This window comes from Aspergillus ochraceoroseus, assembly GCF_002846915.1.
Source record: "Aspergillus ochraceoroseus IBT 24754 chromosome Unknown P175scaffold_10, whole genome shotgun sequence".
Taxonomy (NCBI): domain Eukaryota; kingdom Fungi; phylum Ascomycota; class Eurotiomycetes; order Eurotiales; family Aspergillaceae; genus Aspergillus; species Aspergillus ochraceoroseus.
In genome coordinates this window covers 287,683-307,509 of record NW_024468485.1, presented here as the reverse complement: position 1 = coordinate 307,509, position 19,827 = coordinate 287,683, and the positions used below count along the sequence as shown (strand labels likewise).

The 19,827-nt window shown below is 48.9% G+C and overlaps 10 protein-coding genes across 10 annotated transcripts; 4 read left to right on the top strand and 6 right to left on the bottom strand.

The window, feature by feature from the left end:
* Positions 1-21: 21 nt before the first annotated feature.
* P175DRAFT_0504770 (MAM33 family protein) lies at positions 22-1,527 on the bottom strand. Its single transcript, XM_040897950.1, has 5 exons — positions 1,327-1,527; positions 1,035-1,156; positions 916-974; positions 303-832; positions 22-241 (listed from the first exon to the last, which is right to left on the bottom strand). Exons 1-5 carry the CDS (start codon positions 1,517-1,519, stop codon positions 216-218), a joined length of 930 nt encoding a protein of 309 aa, XP_040748873.1. The 5' UTR covers positions 1,520-1,527; the 3' UTR covers positions 22-215.
* Positions 1,528-1,726: 199 nt separating this feature from the next.
* Positions 1,727-2,643, bottom strand: P175DRAFT_0466495 (translation machinery-associated protein 16). The gene is made up of 3 exons (XM_040894914.1): positions 2,387-2,643; positions 2,225-2,309; positions 1,727-2,151 (listed from the first exon to the last, which is right to left on the bottom strand). Exons 1-3 carry the CDS (start codon positions 2,553-2,555, stop codon positions 1,869-1,871), a joined length of 537 nt encoding a protein of 178 aa, XP_040748872.1. The 5' UTR covers positions 2,556-2,643; the 3' UTR covers positions 1,727-1,868.
* Positions 2,644-2,817: 174 nt separating this feature from the next.
* Positions 2,818-5,697, top strand: P175DRAFT_0466494 (putative exonuclease). The gene is made up of 3 exons (XM_040894913.1): positions 2,818-3,034; positions 3,093-3,240; positions 3,296-5,697. The coding sequence occupies exons 1-3, from the start codon at positions 3,022-3,024 to the stop codon at positions 5,424-5,426; spliced, it is 2,292 nt and encodes a 763-aa protein (XP_040748871.1). The 5' UTR covers positions 2,818-3,021; the 3' UTR covers positions 5,427-5,697.
* A 69-nt stretch (positions 5,698-5,766) lies between these two features.
* On the top strand, positions 5,767-6,585 carry P175DRAFT_090467 (uncharacterized protein). Its single transcript, XM_040901127.1, has one exon. The coding sequence runs from the start codon at positions 5,981-5,983 to the stop codon at positions 6,437-6,439; it is 459 nt and encodes a 152-aa protein (XP_040748870.1). The 5' UTR covers positions 5,767-5,980; the 3' UTR covers positions 6,440-6,585.
* Positions 6,586-6,730: 145 nt separating this feature from the next.
* Positions 6,731-7,608, top strand: P175DRAFT_0535807 (Fig1 domain-containing protein; the record flags this gene model as incomplete). Its single annotated transcript, XM_040900260.1, has 3 exons — positions 6,731-6,788; positions 6,843-7,170; positions 7,227-7,608. The coding sequence occupies 3 exons, from the start codon at positions 6,731-6,733 to the stop codon at positions 7,606-7,608; spliced, it is 768 nt and encodes a 255-aa protein (XP_040748869.1).
* A 951-nt stretch (positions 7,609-8,559) lies between these two features.
* P175DRAFT_0445717 (putative carboxylesterase) lies at positions 8,560-10,781 on the bottom strand (the record flags this gene model as incomplete). Its single annotated transcript, XM_040894299.1, has 2 exons — positions 8,560-9,702; positions 9,750-10,781. 2 exons carry the CDS (start codon positions 10,779-10,781, stop codon positions 8,560-8,562), a joined length of 2,175 nt encoding a protein of 724 aa, XP_040748868.1.
* A 740-nt stretch (positions 10,782-11,521) lies between these two features.
* On the bottom strand, positions 11,522-13,917 carry P175DRAFT_0487004 (rRNA 2'-O-methyltransferase fibrillarin-like protein). Its single transcript, XM_040895654.1, has 5 exons — positions 13,636-13,917; positions 13,500-13,547; positions 13,261-13,442; positions 12,939-13,207; positions 11,522-12,887 (listed from the first exon to the last, which is right to left on the bottom strand). The coding sequence occupies exons 1-5, from the start codon at positions 13,808-13,810 to the stop codon at positions 11,792-11,794; spliced, it is 1,770 nt and encodes a 589-aa protein (XP_040748867.1). The 5' UTR covers positions 13,811-13,917; the 3' UTR covers positions 11,522-11,791.
* Positions 13,918-13,972: 55 nt separating this feature from the next.
* P175DRAFT_0466481 (RING finger domain protein) lies at positions 13,973-15,338 on the top strand. The gene is made up of 2 exons (XM_040894912.1): positions 13,973-14,275; positions 14,332-15,338. Exons 1-2 carry the CDS (start codon positions 14,062-14,064, stop codon positions 15,195-15,197), a joined length of 1,080 nt encoding a protein of 359 aa, XP_040748866.1. The 5' UTR covers positions 13,973-14,061; the 3' UTR covers positions 15,198-15,338.
* Positions 15,339-15,389: 51 nt separating this feature from the next.
* On the bottom strand, positions 15,390-17,194 carry sld2 (the record flags this gene model as incomplete). Its single annotated transcript, XM_040900999.1, has 2 exons — positions 17,015-17,194; positions 15,390-16,948 (listed from the first exon to the last, which is right to left on the bottom strand). Exons 1-2 carry the CDS (start codon positions 17,154-17,156, stop codon positions 15,390-15,392), a joined length of 1,701 nt encoding a protein of 566 aa, XP_040748865.1. The 5' UTR covers positions 17,157-17,194.
* Positions 17,195-17,402: 208 nt separating this feature from the next.
* Positions 17,403-18,686, bottom strand: P175DRAFT_0504764 (sucrase/ferredoxin-like domain-containing protein). Its single transcript, XM_040897949.1, has 2 exons — positions 18,099-18,686; positions 17,403-18,037 (listed from the first exon to the last, which is right to left on the bottom strand). Exons 1-2 carry the CDS (start codon positions 18,390-18,392, stop codon positions 17,435-17,437), a joined length of 897 nt encoding a protein of 298 aa, XP_040748864.1. The 5' UTR covers positions 18,393-18,686; the 3' UTR covers positions 17,403-17,434.
* Positions 18,687-19,827: the final 1,141 nt, after the last annotated feature.

Genomic DNA, 19,827 nt, shown 5'->3' with positions numbered 1-19,827 from the left:
CATATGCATCCATCAATTACTTAACAACCCCATCCACCTGTCATAGCACGGAGTTTGGAATCATATAGTAGAGCAAAGACTCTCACTAAAACTCCTCAATTTCCCACCCCCCAAAAGAACAAAACTATAAGGAACAGACTATGAGATGGGATTCGGGCAGGGGTCGTGGGGTGGAAGGCTCAAGAAAAAAAAAATTAACTGTCAATCCCGCAGATTTATGCGGAAATGAAGTTCTTGACACCTAGAGGGACAGTTAGCAACGTGGTCATCTTTGTCTAAAGGGATTTTTTTCAGCAACGTACTCTCGAGCCAGCGGACATATTCCTTCTGCTCCTTGACCTGAATGTAATCAGGGATCATGTTCGCAAGCTCTGCATTGATACCTCTCTCCTCAAGATAACGCTCGAGGAAAGACTGTAGATCCTCATCAAGGTTCTCGAAGGGAGGGCCGGCGTACAAGCTTTGCCTAGCCCAGTCCTTCTCGGCAGTAAGAGCATGAGCCAGGTCAGGCTTGGAGAAGTAGGAGACTTCCTCAATCTGGAACAGACCGTCCTGAGCGATAGTCTGGATCAGAAGAGAACCGTTTCCAGGCTTCTCAATGGTAACATTGACACGGGCGGGGAAGCTAGGCTCCAAATCCCGATCCACATCCTCAAATTCGCGGTCTGCAGGAGAAACACGGTCCTCGGGGTGCTGAGCGATATTTCCACCGGTGCGGCCCTGGTTAACAGGCTGATGGCCTTGGAAGTCCAGGTCATCAGCAAGAGCACCCTCAAAGTCTTCCTGTTCGCTCAAGTTCTGGAGGTCTGCAACGGTGAAAGTAAGGCGGATCCTATAAGAAGAAAGACAGGGTTAGTTATGAAGGAATACAACCATGAACTACATGAACCGGGGGGGGGGGGGAAAGAGACTCACTCTTCGCCGCCGAATTTCTTAGTCAGGACAACTTCCTGCTCTCCAGGAACATCTTTGACCTATCCGAAACAAATTTAGACCAACTCACCTCACCAAAGGTCTAGCTTGCTGATACGTACCTCCCAGGAGTTGTTCTGAAGAACATACTGAATGTTCTGGACAGAGCTATCCAAGTCCTCAAGACCGGAAGCCTTCTCATGCTTCAGCTCATCCTCAAGCTTGGCAACAAGCTCAATATCACCTATAGTACAACAAGAAAACTGTTAGCCTTTATACTTGAATGTTTTGGTTTGCGGCTTTGGCTAGCTATGGAATAAGGGTTTGTCGAAAGAAGTTCTAGGGTAATAAAAATCTTCGAGGCAATGACGAATCCAATCAATTTCTTCGAGCAATGAAAATGGAATTTCTTACCTTCAGCTTGCTTGACAGCCTTGCATGTTGAAAATGCGGCGCATGAGGGCTGGAGAGCTTGCTTCAAAGAGGTTTGGAGCAAAACATTCTTTGGGGCGGGAACAGGTCGGAGCAGAGCGGATCGGGAGGAGATCGCAAGTGAGCGAGAGAGAGTGCGAGGCACCGAACGGGCAAGCGCGCGTACGGAAAACATATTCAGTGATTGATGTGAAAAGCAAGGAGAATTGTGGAAGTTTTTTTTGGGTGTGTTGACGGATGGAAGAAAGGAAACGGAGAAGGCAAAACTGATGATGTGACGATTTCCAAATCAGGACCCGCGGCGCCAAGACCTTTTGGAGCTTTCTAAATTTACCCTGAGCAACGCTTCAGTAGGATTTTACAATTCTTGCACGACCATAATGCGAGAAACCAAATATGCATATGCTGTCATAACACCATTATCCTGTGTGGTTATTGAACGAGATCATGTCCGAGTCGTTCGAAGTTTTAAGAGGAAAAGTCGCAGAAAATCAAAGGAAAAATATAAAATAAAATCAAAGGTATCACGATAGGCCTTTCGGTGGGAAAATTGAAGCCTGTTTCCCAGTCTCTTTTGTCAGTCGGATGAACTTCATAGAACTGAGACTAGACCAATCTCCATTCCAGCCCACCAGACCCTTAACAACGCTTTCCTGGCTCAGATCAGGCATCCAGAACCCGGTCTTAAACTCCTTATTCTCAGCTTCGGTTCTCTGCAGTAGCGCCTCCTCTCTCTTGGTGGGAGGTCGTCCTTTCCGCCGTTCACTCTGTAATTGCTCGATCTCAGGCACGCTGCGATTAATAAACCTTGAATCCCATAGAATCAGCACCTTAATCTCGCCTTGAAGAAAACTTCTGATTGGGTTGAATGTATGCGCACCTCACGACTAAGTCTGTCAAGTCATCGTCTGAAAATGATACAGTTCCTTCTGGGATTGCTTCTTGAAAATAGGTCATGCGGTCCACTAGAGGTGAAAAGGTTAGATATAACATAACCAATTGTGCGAGGAGTAAGGGTCGCCGGAGTAGCAGTAGCATCTACCATATGTCTGCCTGCCTCTGGCCATAACTGCTGTGATTCGAGCGACTCGATCATCTCTAGCACCTGCCCTCCGCAGTCTCTTCGCATCTCTGCTATTCTCGTGCAGGGCGTCGACCACTCCGCGCTTCTTAGCGATGTGTTTGTGAACTTTTTGTAGAGATTTCGGCATGGCGAATACCAATATATATGCTCTTGAAACAACTTCCGCGAGATTGTTCGTTATTGCAAAAGAGTTCTTCGGTCCTCTTGGAATTTCCGCTTTCTTTTGGTCTGGATTTTTTTGGGGGGGGGGGGATTTTTGTTTCTGCCGGCAGAACGCTGGGCGGTATATAGGTAACTTAAACCCGCCTAGCAGGAGCCAATCAGAATGGCCGTCAGTCATCGCGTCTTTTCTACGCGTTTTGGGGAAGGATAAGACCGATGAGCCTGAAGTCAAGCATTCCATTCTCGTTGTCGGGGTCATTCGTCAAGAAATTGCATGCGTAGCTGCTGCAGCTTTTATCTCTACTTCCTAAGACCTCCCTTTCCTCATTCCTCCACTCACCATCTTTTCTGTCGTGCTTTTACTGTCGCTGATGTCTGCCCTGGTACTGTAAACAAAGCCAAGGGAGGTATCGGGTTCGTTTGTGCTCGCCATGGGCATTAAAGGTATTACGGGATGTCCGCTTCAGTCTGTCCAGATTTGTATTGCTAATATGATATTTAGGACTTCATGGCCTTCTTAAATCAATCCAAAAACCATGCCACCTGAAGAAGTTCAGTGGACAAACCCTGGGCGTGGACGCATATGGGTGGTTGCATCGTGGTACTGTCGCCTGTGCTGTCGATTTGGTTCTGGATCGTCCGACCACAAAGTGGGTATCTTTTTGGCACGATGCGATTATAAAACAGTTGCTGACATGAACTTAGACATGTTGATTTTGTGCTGAGTCGGGTCCGGATGCTCCTGTACTTCGGAATTTCCCCATACTTGGTCTTCGATGGTGACAACCTCCCGAGTAAATCGGGAACGGAATCAGATCGGTATCAGAAACGTCAAGATAGCAAGGCTTTGGGGATGGAACTTCAGCGCAAAGGTCGGACGGCAGAGGCGTACCAGGAGTTCCAGAAAGCGGTGGACGTGACGCCTTTGATGGCCCGTCAGCTGATTGAAGAGCTCAAGAAGATGGATGTTCAATACGTGGTCGCCCCATATGAGGCTGACGCGCAGCTTGTTTATCTGGAACAGCAAGGTCTCATTGATGGTATCATATCCGAGGACTCTGATCTCCTTGTTTTCGGCGCCAAGTGCTTAATATCGAAGCTTGATCAGCACGGCGACTGTATTGAAATTCGCCGATCCGACTTCACATCCTGCCGAGAGGTTAGCTTTGTTGGATGGACAGACGCAGACTTTCGCCAAATGTGTATCCTCAGTGGCTGCGACTACTTGCCTAACATTGCCCGCATGGGGTTGAAGACGGCTTACCGGAGCATTCGAAAGTATAAGACGGTGGAAAAGGCTCTGCGAATGCTCCAGTTTGACGGCCAGTACCGTGTACCTGCGAACTACCTGCAGGATTTTAAACAAGCCGAACTTACTTTCCTTTACCAGCGAGTGTTTTGTCCAAAGGCAGGAAAACTGGTGACATTGACAATTCCAGATGGTGATGTGAAGTTAGAAGAACTTCCTTTTATTGGTGGCGATATGGACGCTGAGATCGCCGTTGGGGTTGCTCGTGGAGATTTGGACCCGACGACAAAAAAGCCCCTCATTGTTAAATCACTGGGGTTGAGTAAGACAGCAGCGAACAGGCTGGCAAACTCCATACACCGACGACAAACAATAGGCTCATCCGCCGAGCTCAAGCCATCTAAACCTATCAACTCGTTCTTTACCCCGAAACGTGTCCCCCTTGCTGAGCTGGATCCGAATAGCCTCACTCCATCACCAAACCAGCAACGCCTACTTGAGCGTCATGCTAACACTTCCTGGGAGAGCAGCCCCGCACCTTCCCGGCCCCTTGGTGTTAGGTCCGCGCCTGCAAACGCGCCGTCAAACCGATTGTCAAGTCCACTAGTGAGAAGTGCAGAGCGGTCTTCCTTTCTGGCCCGAGCCTCCAAGCTATCCACTATGCAGTCGGTAAAGCGGCAACGACTATGCTCTGAGGCAGACGAAGCAAGCCTTACCGGTACTCCAGATTATCGCAGCCGGTTTTTCTCACAGGTTCAGAACGAATCCAGTCCAAGTGGGCTTAAGTTTAATCGAAATAAGAAAGTGCGCAAGTCCACACTCGACGTTTTCTCCGATGACTTGGCAGAGGATATTATGTCGCAGCTTCCAGACCCTACACAAACGGTCGAGAAGCCACAAAATGAGACGCAGGAGCTCAAGGTACTCAGTCAACCTAGCGAGCCCACTCAAGGCAATGGCACCGCCAATGTGAATGATGAGTCGCTCCCAAGCACAACTGGGGGTAAGACAGACTTTGCGCAAATCGGGCCTGAGGAAAATATCAACACTCCTACCACCTCCAAAACGCCGTCCAAGGTTGTGAATGTCGATTCCGATCCACAAGTCTTTCACCAAGTGCTCGAATATCACATCAAGCGGCAAAACTCTGCAGCATTTTCAAAGTACGCTTTCAAAGCTGGCGGCAATGGGGTTAGTCCGAACGCGCAGCGCCCTGACGATTGTGTAGCGCAAAAGCCCCCTCTTCGAGAGCTAAATAATAAAGGCATGGTAGAAGGCCCTGTCTGCAACAAGCGGCTAACCCCACTACAACGATTAGGTCAAAGTGCCCTAGCTAGGTCTCGATCCCTGGACGGGTTATCGGCGTCTCCTCCGGCGTGGAGAAGCTCCACCATGCGGGGAACTTCATCCGAGAGGGTGGCCCGCGGGTCTCGCATGCCGGTCAGCCTCCGTTTGAGCCAAGGCAGTGAAGACTGGATAGCCCCTGATAGTGAAGACGAAGACCACTTGGAAGATGACAGTGCTCTTCCGGCTCAATCACGACTGGCATCTTTGGATCTGAAACGATTCTCTTTTATGAACAAATAAAGCATACATTGGTGAGGCCGCATGGCACATTTTCGGGGAGTACGATAAGGTGTATTGGAGTTTGGATTATTGTTATTGACTCTTTTATTTGGTGTTTATGTTGCCTTTTGGAATCTATTGACAGCACTTGGTGTTCTGGAGGTAGTTTTGTGGACTGAGTTGCGGAGTATTTGGGCTCCATCCGCTAGTACATCAGTGAGCGTTTAACTAGCAGACAGAATAGATGTTGAGTATTAACATGACTCTTGATGTCCGCACAAATATAATGTAGAGTTCAGCAAGGCAATGATTAGCTCTCTCCTACAGAATAATTCAGGGTCCCATCTTGGGAATGTCACATGTTACATTGTCACGTGTGAACGCGTTGTGGAGATGCTTCTTGGGCTATTCCCTATATAGACTAGCGCGATCTCCGGACTCGATCTGACTGTGCGTGATATCTGAAACCGGCAGGCGGTGAGTCTGGTTACCGGGAAACGGGCTGCGTAAACAAAAGGCCGTTGGCGTTGGCCCAGCCTCCCGATATAGTTCTTCTGCTCGTTGTATGGAGACAGATGGCCCAGCCACCCAACTATCATCACCATCCCACTTTTCATCCAGAGGTGGTGACGCTCGCTCGCTTTGCAAATTCGGTGGCAGGAAGCCGCATATTGCCTTTAGGCTGCAAGAGTGGATTTGGTCCAGATACGATCTCTCACTTTCCCCTTCTCTCCCTCTCTCTCTACCTTCTCCATCCCATTATACCCCTCTTGACAATTCCCCATTCTCGCTCGCTATCACCACCCCTGGTTCCCAATCCTGGGGTTGTGGGCGACAGATTTAGAAATTTTTCTTTTTTTTTAACCTCTGACAAACTTGGTGCATTCTCAGGTTTTCCGTCCCGTCTCATAGCTGGCGTACATTCCTTCCATCGTTATTCTCGACACTTGACCCTCGCATTCCAAACACACGATTGCTGCATTCTTTTGCGTGGACCGACAAGTTTGATCCGTCTGGCTACTAGCACTCGGTAGTTGCCATCTGAGGTTGACGTGGGCTGGACTTGTTTACCCCAGTCGCAACGCAGTGGGCATATATAGGTGCTAGACAAGGCGCGCAAGGCGACAGCTACTCCTTCTCGGAGGTCCGAGAAGTGAGTGCACTATTTGAAGTGAAGGATAGGACAAGCATAGACAAGGTGCTGGTCAATTAAGATGCCGTCGTTCAGATTTGCCGGCGGCTGGAGCCGTATGTAGAGTTGCGCTTCTATGTTATTGCAATGAGAACAGGGACCAGCTAACAATTTATACACAGGGTTCATTCCAATGATTGGCTACCATCATGTGCTCATGATTATCATTGCTCTCATTATCATTCTTCTTTGTAAGTCATTCTTCATATTTGGTGGGTTGGAATGTAGCTAACGTCTGTCTGCAGCCCTATTACTGGCCGGATGTTCCTCCTCTTCTCCCCAAATACCTAACATCTTCCTCATCTCTTTATACTATCAGCACTATGACCCTGTCTTTAATCTCGCCCAAGTGGATCCAGGGGTTGTGACAGCCACAGCGAACATCGTGAGAGGAGCGCAAATGGAAGTTCGCGTGGGCTATTTTGGAATCTGTGTTCAGCCAGACAGTGGATCTTACATCTGTAATGCCAATGCTACAGCATTAGCAGAGATTGTTACTGTTGACGAAGATCCTCTGAATCTGATCTGGGTTGCATCAACATTCAAGGATGCGGTTGTCTTCCCGTACTTGATGTACGTCCAAATTTTACCATTTTCCATGTGAAACACATTTTACTAACAGCTTTTAGTATTATCGCGGTCATTCTCTCATTCTTCTGCTTCATCCTCCTTGCAACATTCCCGGGATGGCACGAGCATCTGGATCCTGAAGGATCTGAAGTCGAAATCAAGGCGTTCCCTTCCCGTCCTGTATCCCAGGTCGCCTTAGCCCTGATCTTTGTGGCCTCGGTCTTTGTGCTGGTGTCAGTCTTATGGCAGCATACAGCGTCGGTAGCTGCAAGTACAATCGCCCAAGATCTTGGGAACGGCAGTGTCAAGAGTGGTGTTGGTACTTCAGCGATGGTGCTGGGTTGGTTCGCCTTTGCTCTCATGGTCATCGTGACGATAGGATTGCTACTCATGATCCTGAGCCTCCGCTTGCTAAACCAACTAACAGATGATGGGCCTTAAATGCAGGAAATGCATGCATGGTTGCTTTGAATTTCTTGCCTCGTTTGTTTTGTTTTTTTTTTTTTTTTATGCGAAAAGATATTCCCCCTTTCTACCCTTCTACGACACCCACACCACGATACAACGAACAACACACGAATAATACGAGTACTCGATAATTATGAAGAAAATGATGATAATGACGACCTGATGAACAGACTAGGGTCCGGATAGTCATCAAACAAGCAACCCAATATTTGATTCATTAGTTTTTATGCCCCCTATTTGCACATGTACACTTCCCCTTTGGAGCATTATCTTCGATGGCTATTTGCTGCGATGTATAAAGAGTGATCTCTTTTTCTCTTTTTTTGTTTTTTTTTCTTCTTCTTCTTTCTTCCTTTCTTTCTTATGTCATGACAATTAGGTATGGACCTGGGTACTGGGATAAGACAACATTATTTGGATTGTTACTCAATAAATTACATTAACCAAGCAATAAACAACTACCACTGAATAGGCCTTTCAAATCAAATGAACACCCTAATTTTAGTTTTTATGAGAAATTCTACATAAATATCTTGTTTAATTAGAGATTCTCCCTGGTAAAATAAGGTTATACTACAAGTGAAGTAAGTGGTGCGCCCTATTTTTTCCAGTTTATATACTTTCTTTCCTCTGCATGTTATTGTAATCTCTTGGAATTAATCAATTATTTCTGTATTTAGTATTATTTATTCATTTACTATAATAAATAAATCACAGACAGGGTTTGTTCACCAAAGCTGTCTGCTGCTTAGATCATCTCTATATCTATAATGTAAACAAAAACAAGGGGTATAAGAGAGAGAGAGAGAGAGAGGGCAATAAAATAAAGACAGGGTAAGTGAAATAGTAAAAAGATTTTGGTATCATTAGAAGTATTGGTATTATCTTCTTCATATTAGAGAAACTTTGTTGTCGGGTATAGATTTAAACCAGGTAGTGTATTATTGGGTAGCCTAAGAACGCGCATTGGTCTAGATCCTGAAACTTTCCCTTGTCGCTGGGGAAATCGAGGAGCTGGATAGGTCCTTCGGAGTGGGAGACGCGCTCCCATCTACCGAATGCATCGACTGCATCCTTAGTTCGCTGGTACCCACGTGCATCTAGGAAATCAAGAGCCGGGTTCGGTTGACCGGATCGGACGAATTCCGCGAAGTAGGCCGATATAAGTTGGACGGAATACAGGTCAAGAGCGTCTCTGAGGGAGGGTAGGGTCCCGAAAACCCATGGTAGATCTGAGCCATGCAGACGAAAGTATGGTAGCTCTGGATCGCCTTTTGGGAAGTCCAATGTCGCTGCAGGGCCCCCTAAGTTGTTCGGATCATATCCGCCAGAGGTGCGATGCATCTGATAGTAGTATGCCGACTCGAATACGCCGGATGAAGCGCCGGCAAACACTGTGGCTTGGCTGGTACAGCGGGTTTGTAGATTGGTGGCTATACGTTGGGAGACGTTGAAGGAATCAAGAGTTATGTTGCCTGTATCATATAACGGGAAGAGGCCTGAATCCATGATGCTCTGAGCATACTTCGTGCTGATTCCCAAGGCCTCTTTAAGTCCCTCTAGCTGGGTCTGAACCTCGCTTGAAGGGTACGTAATTAGGGAAGCACCATCATCTGCCGTGTTTCCGAATATGACAGGCACATGCGCTGTCCCTGCGTCCTTCTCGATGAGATTTAGTTCTGTCGTGTTCACAAAGTTTCCATCCTGAACAACATAACGTGCGACAGTGGGTAGGTTCACGAGAGTAGATGCTGGGATTTTTCTCAAACAGGACACTTGTTGCTCGATGTCCCCCTTGTTACACCCAGCTCCAGAGAATATGTCCTGACCGGCGGTCTTGTAGGACTCAGAAATAGATAGATAGCTACTGTAGGTTGTTGCATAACTGCTCTCGAGCCCAAGTCCAAGGCCACCGCCCAGATTTGACATGGCAATCGCACGTTGAAACTTGTCTAGGGCAGGCGGAGAGCCCAGTAACACTCTTACGGATCCAGCACCAGCTGATTCGCCGACAATTGTGATTCGTTGCGGGTCGCCTCCAAACTGTGCAATATTTTTTATTGTCCACTGTACTTGTTAGCATTGTGGAGGGTATATGAGTCCCGCAGAGTTACCTCAAGAGCAAGCACTTGGTCTGCGATTCCATAGTTTCCACGGAGATCCGTCCCCGGAACGGCTAGGAAACCCAGTGTTGAGAGTCGGTAGTTGATCGAAACAACAACGATATCTTCGCGGGACGCCAGATTCCCTCCATCCGTCAAAGGATCTGCACTCGATCCGCCAGTGAATCCACCGCCATGTATCCAAAACAGCACCGCTTTCAGCTTCTCTTTAGAATTGGCCTTCGGAATGTAAGGGGTTTGGATATTCAGGTACAGGCAGTCTTCACCTCCACCATCGACTTGGGTACACCTTGGTCCGTATTCTGTCGCGCGAATAAATTGAGACTTTGGCGAATACAACACCGGATAAGTAAATCGCGCTGGAGGATCAGCATATGGCATACCCAAAAACCGGAACGACTTCTGATCTCGAAATCCGACGTATGTATTTCCTTCCGACCTCACTCGAACCAGCTTCCGGTTCGCATTCTTCCCACGATCGGCCGTGCTACCAGTGCTTGTCTGGGTACATAAGACTGGAAGTTCAAGATTGTGAGAAGGGAAAGTGTAGTGGCTAAAATTCTCGACGCCCTTGGTGACCGACAGCACACCATCCTGAATATAGAAATGCGCGTGTTCTTCCTGCCCTCTTTGCCCATTCGAGTAGAAGAGATATGAAAACATCCAGCGAAAGTCGTCCTTGTGGTCTATGATGGTGGAAAAGGAAATCATTGATTCTCCGAGCTCTTCGCATGCATCGCGAATATCCTGCTGCCCCATAGGGTCCAAAACAATTGTCCCAACATGGTTCTCATGGTCGGATATATTTAGGTTGTTTTGATACAGCAGAGTAAGGGAGGTTCTCTCGTTGGCTAGAGGTAAGTAACCTGACGATGACAGGTCATACGAGCTTTGGTGAAGTAGAGCCTGAGATGTCTTTTCACCAGCCAACGATGCATAAGCAGGGGAGAAGCCTTTTGCCGGCCTCAACCCAAGCGCAAGTGAATCAACGGCATAAATGGCAACCAGAAGGAGATAATTCATCGCGATAGTCGTATATCGAGCGAATACTGGCTCACCATCCTTCTAAGGCACCCAAAGATTTTGAGGCTGGGAGAGGGTGTATGTGTCTACCGGCAGCGGTCATACAGCATTTCTCCACAAGCCACCTCGCGGAGGGCAGCACCTTGTATTTAGGCCTGTGTTGGTGTCTCAACTTGTCAAGACACGAGCAAAGCCGTATCCACTACCAAAGTGACATTGCAATTTAGGAAAGCGGGGGAAGACATGTCTGCCAAATGCTAGGTAGAAATTTGGTGGATTTCGAAATCCCGGAGGTCAGAGCCGGGCTCATCTCTGGCTTCCTCGGACTCGCAACTCTGCCAACGATAGGATGGGTCCGATGGGATGGGTGAAGAATGGCTGATGCCAAGAATCAATCGTATTGGGGCTTTCACTGCGCCTAGAAACTTGGAGTATCCTGTGTTCGCGTGAAGACCAATTGGCAGATCGCCCTCAACTGGGAGGATGCCAGGCGAGCCGCGAGCCGAAGACCCCTAAGACCCTTTCAGTCCAGTCGCCGGTCGGTATCAGAGAAATAGTTGGGCCCGGCCTGAAATTCAAAATTGATCATGTTGCCCAGCACCAGGGACCGGGCGAACCAATGGCACAGATCCGCTCTAATGAAGCTAAATTAAATCAGAGACTACCAGCAGAGTATCAGGGCCCTTGTGGGGCAAGTATGTCTCAGTTGGACTGACCTTGACTCAGCAAGATGCCGAAAAATCTTCCTCTGGTGGTCACCGATCAGAACTGGGCGGGGGGAGGGAAGAAGGAGGCGGCGGATAAGGGCGAAGGAAATCAGAAATTTTAAAAATATATTGAGGCTATACAAAGTACGCGATGTGGATCTTGTCACGCCACCTTCCGCATTTGGCTGTCTCTCACCTTGCAAGATTCCTGCAGTTACGGAGTACTTCAATTCTTCATGCGGTGGCATTGTTCATTTGGATATTATTGTGATGTATAAGGTATGTGTGGAAATTGAGGACATGCTAGTAATTCATCACCGGGCCTGCTCCACCGTTCGGCCCTGGCTTCTCATCATAGCTTCCGCCGCCGCTTCCTTCATACCCGCCGTAATCATCGAGGGACTTGTAGCCTCCAGGGGGGCCAGCATCACGCCCACGGCCTCTGCCACGAACTCCTCCCCGACTTTGGTGGCCTCTGGCTCGAGAACCAGAACCACGACCACGGCCGCGATATGATCCGCCACGACGGGGCCCATCATCATGTGGAGCACGCGAGTTACCAGCATGGCGGGAGCTAGAGTGATGCGGTCTTCCGTGCGATGGGCCTCCAGCACTGCTGTGGTTTGGGTACAGAATCTCCTCGTCGCGTTCTTGCTGATGACGCCTCTTGCTACTTTTGTTCATGAATGAGTACTCCCAGTCGCCATCGCCCGGGCTCTCCTCTTCGACGCGTAGGACAACTTTCTCGGCTACCACACTGTCGAGGGTCAAAGCTTTATCCTTGGGGACGGGGTGCCAATTCTGGATTTTTGAAGCATCAATGGGACGCGCGCCTCTGCGTACCGCTAGGACCACGAAAGGATTTGGGTTCTCTGTGTAGTATTTCTCTGTCGCTGGCACAGGCTTAAGCCGAGCGGCCCAGACTTTATTCTCAAAGACGCCAGTCCCATCAACCATCCATTTCACTTTCTTGCCGAGGCCACCGACCTTGTCCAGAAGGGAGCGGGACGCTGGTCGAGGTGAGATTAAAATACTATTAGCCATAAACTTCAAGTCATTTGAGTCAGTGAGCCCGGGGGGGAGCAATGGGTTCAATATTTGGCTGATTAAACGGTCAGAATCTGCATTGGATAGCAGGTAGCCAGTGTAAAATATAGTACGCTTGATGTGTAGCCGACCATATGGCGATTTGGTCCCATTGAGTGCCGGGTTGTGGACCGAAAGGTTATGGGAGTTGATCATACGCTGCACTTCAGCTGCTTCAATTACAGGGGAGAGGTACATAGACCCTTCTGCTACCTGAATCACCTCTGCAGTGATTGGCTTCCTTGAATCGGGGGCCTTCTCAGACTGGAACCTTCGGTTCATCTTCTCAAAGAATTCCCGAAAGCCTTTCACACTGGAAATAGGTTAACGCTAGTGGGCATTCATTGGCTGGTCTCCGACTCACTGCTTCACACGATCTTCGTAGACCCTGATCTCATCGGCCTGCTCATAGGTGAGAATGAGGTCTTCAAGAAAAGTCTGTTTGAACACCATGGTTGTCGAGAAGCGCTCGCTATTAGGCCCAACTTCGGGCTTCAAGCATACAAGGTCAAACTCTAGTTTCTTACTAGCCACGATGCGCTTGAGTATCTCTGAAAAGCCAGCTTCACTTCGACCCGTCAGGAGCACTGTCAGGGCATCTTTTTGTTTGATGCTCAGTTGAACCAATTGCACCTAGAGGCAATCAGTCATCTCGTCAACACATGTGGAGCTCACGTAAATCGCACAATCTGCTCATTCCACCATCCTTCCCAAGCACGAAGTTCTTCCTTTTCTATTCCATCTCCTGTAGCTGCCAGCAGCTTAGGATCGTGCCACCATCCGCCATTCGCAAAGCTCTCGTAGGCCTGTAGAAATCCGATGGTTGGACCGTTCCAGAGCTGTGGGTTCGGGAGAGGGCTCGAGAACACTGAGTAAAACAATCAGTCTGGGCAAAGACACATGCAAGTCATGAAATTGGCCTTACATGTGTTGTCGAAGTCATACACGTGAATCGCTTTTACCTGCGGTGCCCCTACAGCGATAGAACACAGTACAGTGTCAGTCATACAAGTTCGTCCCCTCACACAGAAAAGAGTCAAGAAATCGAGGACCACGCTCACCTGGAAGCTCATTATTGACGACGGACCAGCGTCTTAAACCTGTAATAGTCCGCGAAGGGGATCGTTGATATTCTGGGAGGAACGACCCGTTGACTGGTCCGCGCGCCATAGCTGCTGCGGAGGTGAAGCGCGCGTACTTCTCAGAGATGACTGATTTTGCAGATCTTCTATTCATATTCCCGTCAACATGAGCACCAGTGTGTCATACAAATGTCGTCTCAGTTAGTACATTGGTCCTTTAGCAAACAAATGTTGGCAACCGTAGGCGCCGTCCACACCCTTCCAGAAAAAAAAGTGGCAGGCCGTCGATAACGTGACCGCCTTCGATAGCGCCTGCCGTGGCTCCATGATGGAAGAAGCTCTTCTCCATTTCTCAACCAACTCAGCAGGGCAACATTCTTTTGGGCTGAGTTCGTCACTCGACTGATGTCTGATGATGCCGATCTTCAGCAGCAGATTCTGCGGAGAACACTTCAGGAGGTAGCACAGGAACAGCAGGAAGAGAAGGATGTGGTTGACCTTTGTGTCATCTGTCTCGACGCTATCACCGAGCCTGCGGTAGCAGTTCCGTGCGATCATGCCAACTTTGACTTCCTTTGTCTGGTAAGCTGGCTGGAACAGCGCCGGAATTGTCCACTCTGTATGGGATCTTTGTACATTACTCCGCATTAAGCTAGAGCTAACTCGCGACTTTAGGCAAGAGTGACATTTCCTCCGTCAAGTACAACCTCGAAAACCCCCATGGCCCTAAAATCTACCATCTACCTGCCATCCCTCCGTCATCTACCGGTGCAACCGCCGGGACATCTCCTTATCGCCTAGAGGCCCCTTTCCACAGGAGTTCTCGTCGACCGCGACGCCCGCGCAGCCCGCGCAGCCCCCCAGCCCAGTCACCGGACGATCCACTTCGAAGGCGGCAACATGTCTATCGAAACCAGCTCTATTCCCTTCGTGTTGGCTCCAATCGCATCTCGCAGTACCGCGAACTTACGCCAGAGATGTTCAACCATGACGAGGAACTTGTTTCTCGCGCGCGCAAATGGATCCGACGTGAGCTCCAGGTTTTCGAGTTCCTCAACCCTGATAGCGCGGCCGACACAAACCAAAGTCAGATGGCTCGTGCGGGCCAGCAAAGGCTTCAAAGCCGCCGGGGGAACAACGCTGAATTTCTACTGGAGTATATCATCGCCATTCTTCGAACCGTTGACATAAAGGGTAGCGCAGGACAGGCGGAAGAATTGCTACGAGACTTCCTTGGTAGGGATAACGCCACTTTATTCCTACACGAACTCCAGGCTTGGCTCCGAAGTCCCTATATGTCTTTGGAAGACTGGGACCGCCACGTTCAATATGATGACACTCCCACTCAACGGCCTCGCCATGAGTTCGAGGCATCCGATCGTACATCAACTCCGGTTTACAGGAATAGTGGGCCTACCTTTCGCGGACGAGTTGCTAAGCCGCGCTATTCTCGAGGACCACGTAACCAAGGAAGGGCTCGAGATCCCGAGATGACAGCTAGAAGAGTCCAGTATGCCCGCGACCGGTATGTACCCGATTAAACGCGGGGATGAGCTCAAACCCTCAGAGGATTCACGAGATTATGTAAATGCAACACGATTGAATGATATGTAGAGTAATGATCTGTCGCTAACATATGGTATCTCAAATGATAATAACAATGATAAGTAATAATGCACCAATAGTTAGTTAGTCGTTGCTCATAAGTAATCAACACCAGTCGACATCGCGCTTCACCGACGGCCAAAACGCCTTCCGTATCGGCCTTGACTGCCTCTGTTCCGGATCTTCAACGAGCGGTAGTTGGCGTGTGCCTGGGGATTTATCTTCCGTGTTGACGGCTTTTTAGTCTCCGGTTCCTTTTCTTTCTCCTTTGCTTGGGACGACTTTTTGGCCGTGTCCTGCTGGTGTTTGGGTTGCGGGTTGACAACCCCAATAGCCTCCTTCATCTTCTCCGAAAAGCTCTTGCTCCTCGCAAGCGGCTGCGAGTCTGCTGGATAGTCTAGGTCCAGGTCCAGGTCCGAATCTAACTCTGGGTCGGACATCGTGTGCAGCGAGTCGTTGTCCTCAAAATCAACGGGGATATTTTCGTCGTTAGGAGGAGCACCAGGCACCTGGGTCTCGGCAATCGCTACCAGTTCATGATCGCTGTCTGCATCCCCGCTGTTCTCGCCAGGAAGCACGCAGCTGGGTTCGGATCTCGATTTCGATATCACCGGCTTCATGCGCACCATGCGAGTTGTCCGTTTCTGGCCTTTCTTTTTGAATGTCCGGCCCATGTCGCCGGTAAGGGTCTGGCTATCTGGTACTTCGGCGTTCAGGGAGGCCTGTTCCGCTTCTATCTCTCGTAGCACGTCCAGGTCATCCTCGAGTCGCTCTTCCTCCATATCGCGGAGCCCCTGTACCAGGGCGGAAAGCCCCTTCCCCACAAACTGCGGCGGCTTTCGAACAGCTATGGGACTCAGCCCGCCGGTTCCGGTCGCGGCGTAATTGGAGGCTCCGTACGTCCCTGACGTGGACCGACGAAGAAAAGATGGGGTCTCGAAACCCGCGGAATCCTTGTTAGTGCCCTGGGGACTTGCGCTTGCTTCCACATTTGCAACTACCTGTCTCGTTTCGTCCTCCACCATGGCAGAGTACCGGAGGGTTGTTGGGGTCGCGAAAAGTGCCGATAGCATGTATTTCTTGCCTGATGATAAGGGTGTCCGTTCCGCTCGGAGAGTGGTTTCTGCTTCCCCGTTTTCCTCCTCCTCCTCCTCCTCCTCCTCCTCCTCCTCTCCTCCTCCTCCTTCTCCTTCCTCCTCTTCGATGATGGTATCCATGGTTCTGCGTTTCGATGGGGTTTGCGCAGCAGGCATACCTTTGAGACTTGCGATTCGGGTTGCAGATGGCGTTGCAGTACTACCACCAGACTCGGAGAGCAGATCGAATAAACCCAGTGCCTTTCCGTCTCGTTGTGGTGTTGGCCCGATGGCTGCTTTCAGCGGGGACGAGGACTGCATATGTGTGGAGGGGCTGAAGAGTCGTCGCAGCACAGATGGAGAATCATAGGGATCGACGTCTGCTGGGTGAGATGCTGAGCGTGGTTTCGAGGGTGTTTCAAATGCACCCTTTGCAGATTTTCGCGGCGTCGTCGCCGTCGGCAGCGTATTATCTGGTCCATTAGGCGATGAATGTTTGCGTTTCTTGGGTAGTTCCTCTGATTCCCCTGGTTTCTGCCGAGATTGCTTCTCTTTTCTTCTTGATGATGCCTCGAGAGATTTTAGTCGCGAGTACTCCTTGTATTTAGCGGCTGAACAGAGACCGATTAGCACAGACATACACACACACAGAGAGAGCGAGAGAGATAGAAATGTACCTATTTCAGGCTCCCTTTTTATATCATTTCGACCAGCCTTTTTTCCTCCATTGGCTGCTGCAAAAGCCCTTTCCCACTCTTTCAATTCCGCACGGAGGTTGGTGGCCTGGGTCGCGATCTCTAAGACAGTCACGGTAGCCATTCTCGCATTCTGGAGAGATGGAAGGCCACAGGTCGGGTAATAAATGGGGAGAGATAATAGAAGAGAAGATGATGATGAAGTAGTGGTAAGTCTCTATCCAGTTCCAACGCGTGCGCGAAAATCCATTAATTAACGCGGTCAAAAGCGCGAGTGACGTAGCACGTGTCGCTTACTACCTAGGTACTCTATAGTTAACTAGTTACTCCAGATTTCAGTTCTTCATATTAATCAAATTTATTATAGTATCTAATAGGTATTTAATAGTAAATGATATCATATCACCAACTAGTCAACCCTTTCAGTCGATCAAACCCCCCTCTCAACTGAAAGTCGGGATGCACCACTTTCCCTTGCAAAAGCGTATAGGTAACGATCCCTGCGCAATGTTCGGGCCGCACTCTCGCCAACCAGATCATCTGCTGCTCCTTCTTCCGATAAATCAACACATTCGCTGAAAATTTATGCCCGCCGACATGCGAGACAAAGAAAATGCCTGCTCCGCCGGGCCGCTCGTCGTCCGCGTCCCGGTACAGCCCTAACGGCCGAAGATGCCGTTCGAGCTCGCGCTTGATCAGGGGAGCTGTGAGGCCGCACCGAGCGTCGCGCCGTTTATGCGAGCAAAGAAGCACCACGTAGTCATATTCACAGGGTCGACTTGTCACCTGGGAGTTTGGTAACTGGTTGGTTTTCTTCTGGGAGCCGCGCGAGAGAGGCGCATCAATGAAATGGTCGATCACCGTGGGAACGTCAGTGGGTTGAATGGAGTCGACAAATTTAAAGGATGGGAGAAGTAGGATCGTTGTTCCCTGGGTGTTGTTGTTGTCGTTGTCGTCGCTCTCTTGGGGGGGGGGGTTGAGATTCGACGCGGAGATCATCATGCGCTGTGTCCACTCGAGTTAGTTTTGGTCTTTTTTTCCTTTCTTTCTTTCTTTTTCTCCCTACCCCATGCTTAGATTTGGAGGAATTGTCATGAAAGGCTTCCATCAAGCTTCCCTTCTCGTTTTCAACGTGCTCCTTCCAGTCTGATTTCCCTGTCGCCACCAAGACATGGGTGTGAAACTCCTTGATATGTCCGTACAGTGGTAGCGACGATTCAATCTTCACTTTGGAGGGGAACTGCACTGTACAGTCGGCGCAATCTTTCTTGCAATCTGGGCCATCCTTTTCAGCGTCGACAGTGGGGAAGATGTAGTTTTCGCGTTGGAGGCCGCTGAGGGCGAGAAGTGATCGGAGCATTGTGGTTTTGGAGGTACGGTGTCACAACTTGGGGGATATCAAGTGGAAAAATAGAAGAAAATATAATAAAGTAAAATTCTCATTCCAACGGCTTCTTATAAATATTCGAAGGGGGCTAATATGGTATTAGGCAGCGTATATTGTTCTCAACAAAAAAAAAGCTCGGAGATTCAGAGACAACCCCGAGTCGGAGAAAAATCCCCGAGGTATCAGGTACTGTCAGTAGTACCTATCTAGGTGTACCATTTCACACCTTGGATACACCAATGAGTATAAGGAAACCCTCAATTTGACCCGGATGTCAGTGCGGTCAAAGTCTAAGCGGTTTCCTGGAATCAGTCTGCCTAATGCCAGGTTAGAGTACTAGAACCGAACCGGCATCTCCGTCCGTATATACTTCGGAGATACTGGTCGCTTACTTGAATGGGTGCAAATGAAGTGATTTTGAAGAGAGTCGGAGGATATATATATGTATAGACTGATATATAGTTAACTAGATGACTAGCGTAAGTTGTAGCAGTTTGTTAGCGATTTGGCGCAAGAGATTGTTGTTGAAGATATTGATCGATTCCAAATGGTCAATATCCGGTAGTGCATATCACAACTCTCTCTCTCTCTCTCTCTCTCTCTCTCTCTCTCCCGATAACAAATATCATCATTGATATTGAATTTAAATAACAGCCATCCCTTTTCTCGTCATAAATTCTACCTCGCTCACCCTAAGGGAAAAGAAAAGAAAAAGCTCCGGTAAAGAAACTCATCTACGACGATACAAGTTTATCAGAACTGAAAAGTTGACTTCTAGACGGGCTTGAGTCCAACCACACTACCCTCACTCAAGAGTTGATTGAATACTGGTTTCCCTCTATCAAGAATATATCCAGCAAATCATCACATGTTCGAAACGTACAACCAGCCCCCCTGGATCCCATATTCATTTTGACAAAGCGGCCGATGCAGACACAGAGTTGGCTCGGGAGTGGGCATCTATCGAATTGAACAAGGAATTGCCATGAATTGGCTAAAGAGGGTATGATGATATCTTGGATTCCCTAACTATGGTGGTATGGATTGGTAGCTCATGATTTTTTAATAGGCGAAATTGATCCTTCAGAAACAGAATCCCAGCCACGATATGAGTTGGCTTTGTCTAGTATTGTCAGTGCTGTGTTTGATACTCATAAAGTAATTCGTCCTAGTACGAGTTGACTACAATCGAGGGTTCTTAAAATATGCAGCACACCTCATATTGATACGGACAGTGAGGTGATCTCCTCCGGAAAGGTCAAGTCTGCCTGGCTCCCCGGTCATGAAAATAAGCCGGCTACCATTTCATGGAAGATCACTTCGGTACGATCTATATTTGGAACCAGAGAAAACCATCTAGCGGCCCTCTCAAGCTCCGCCGTATCCTACGTGGGCACGCGTGCCTGGG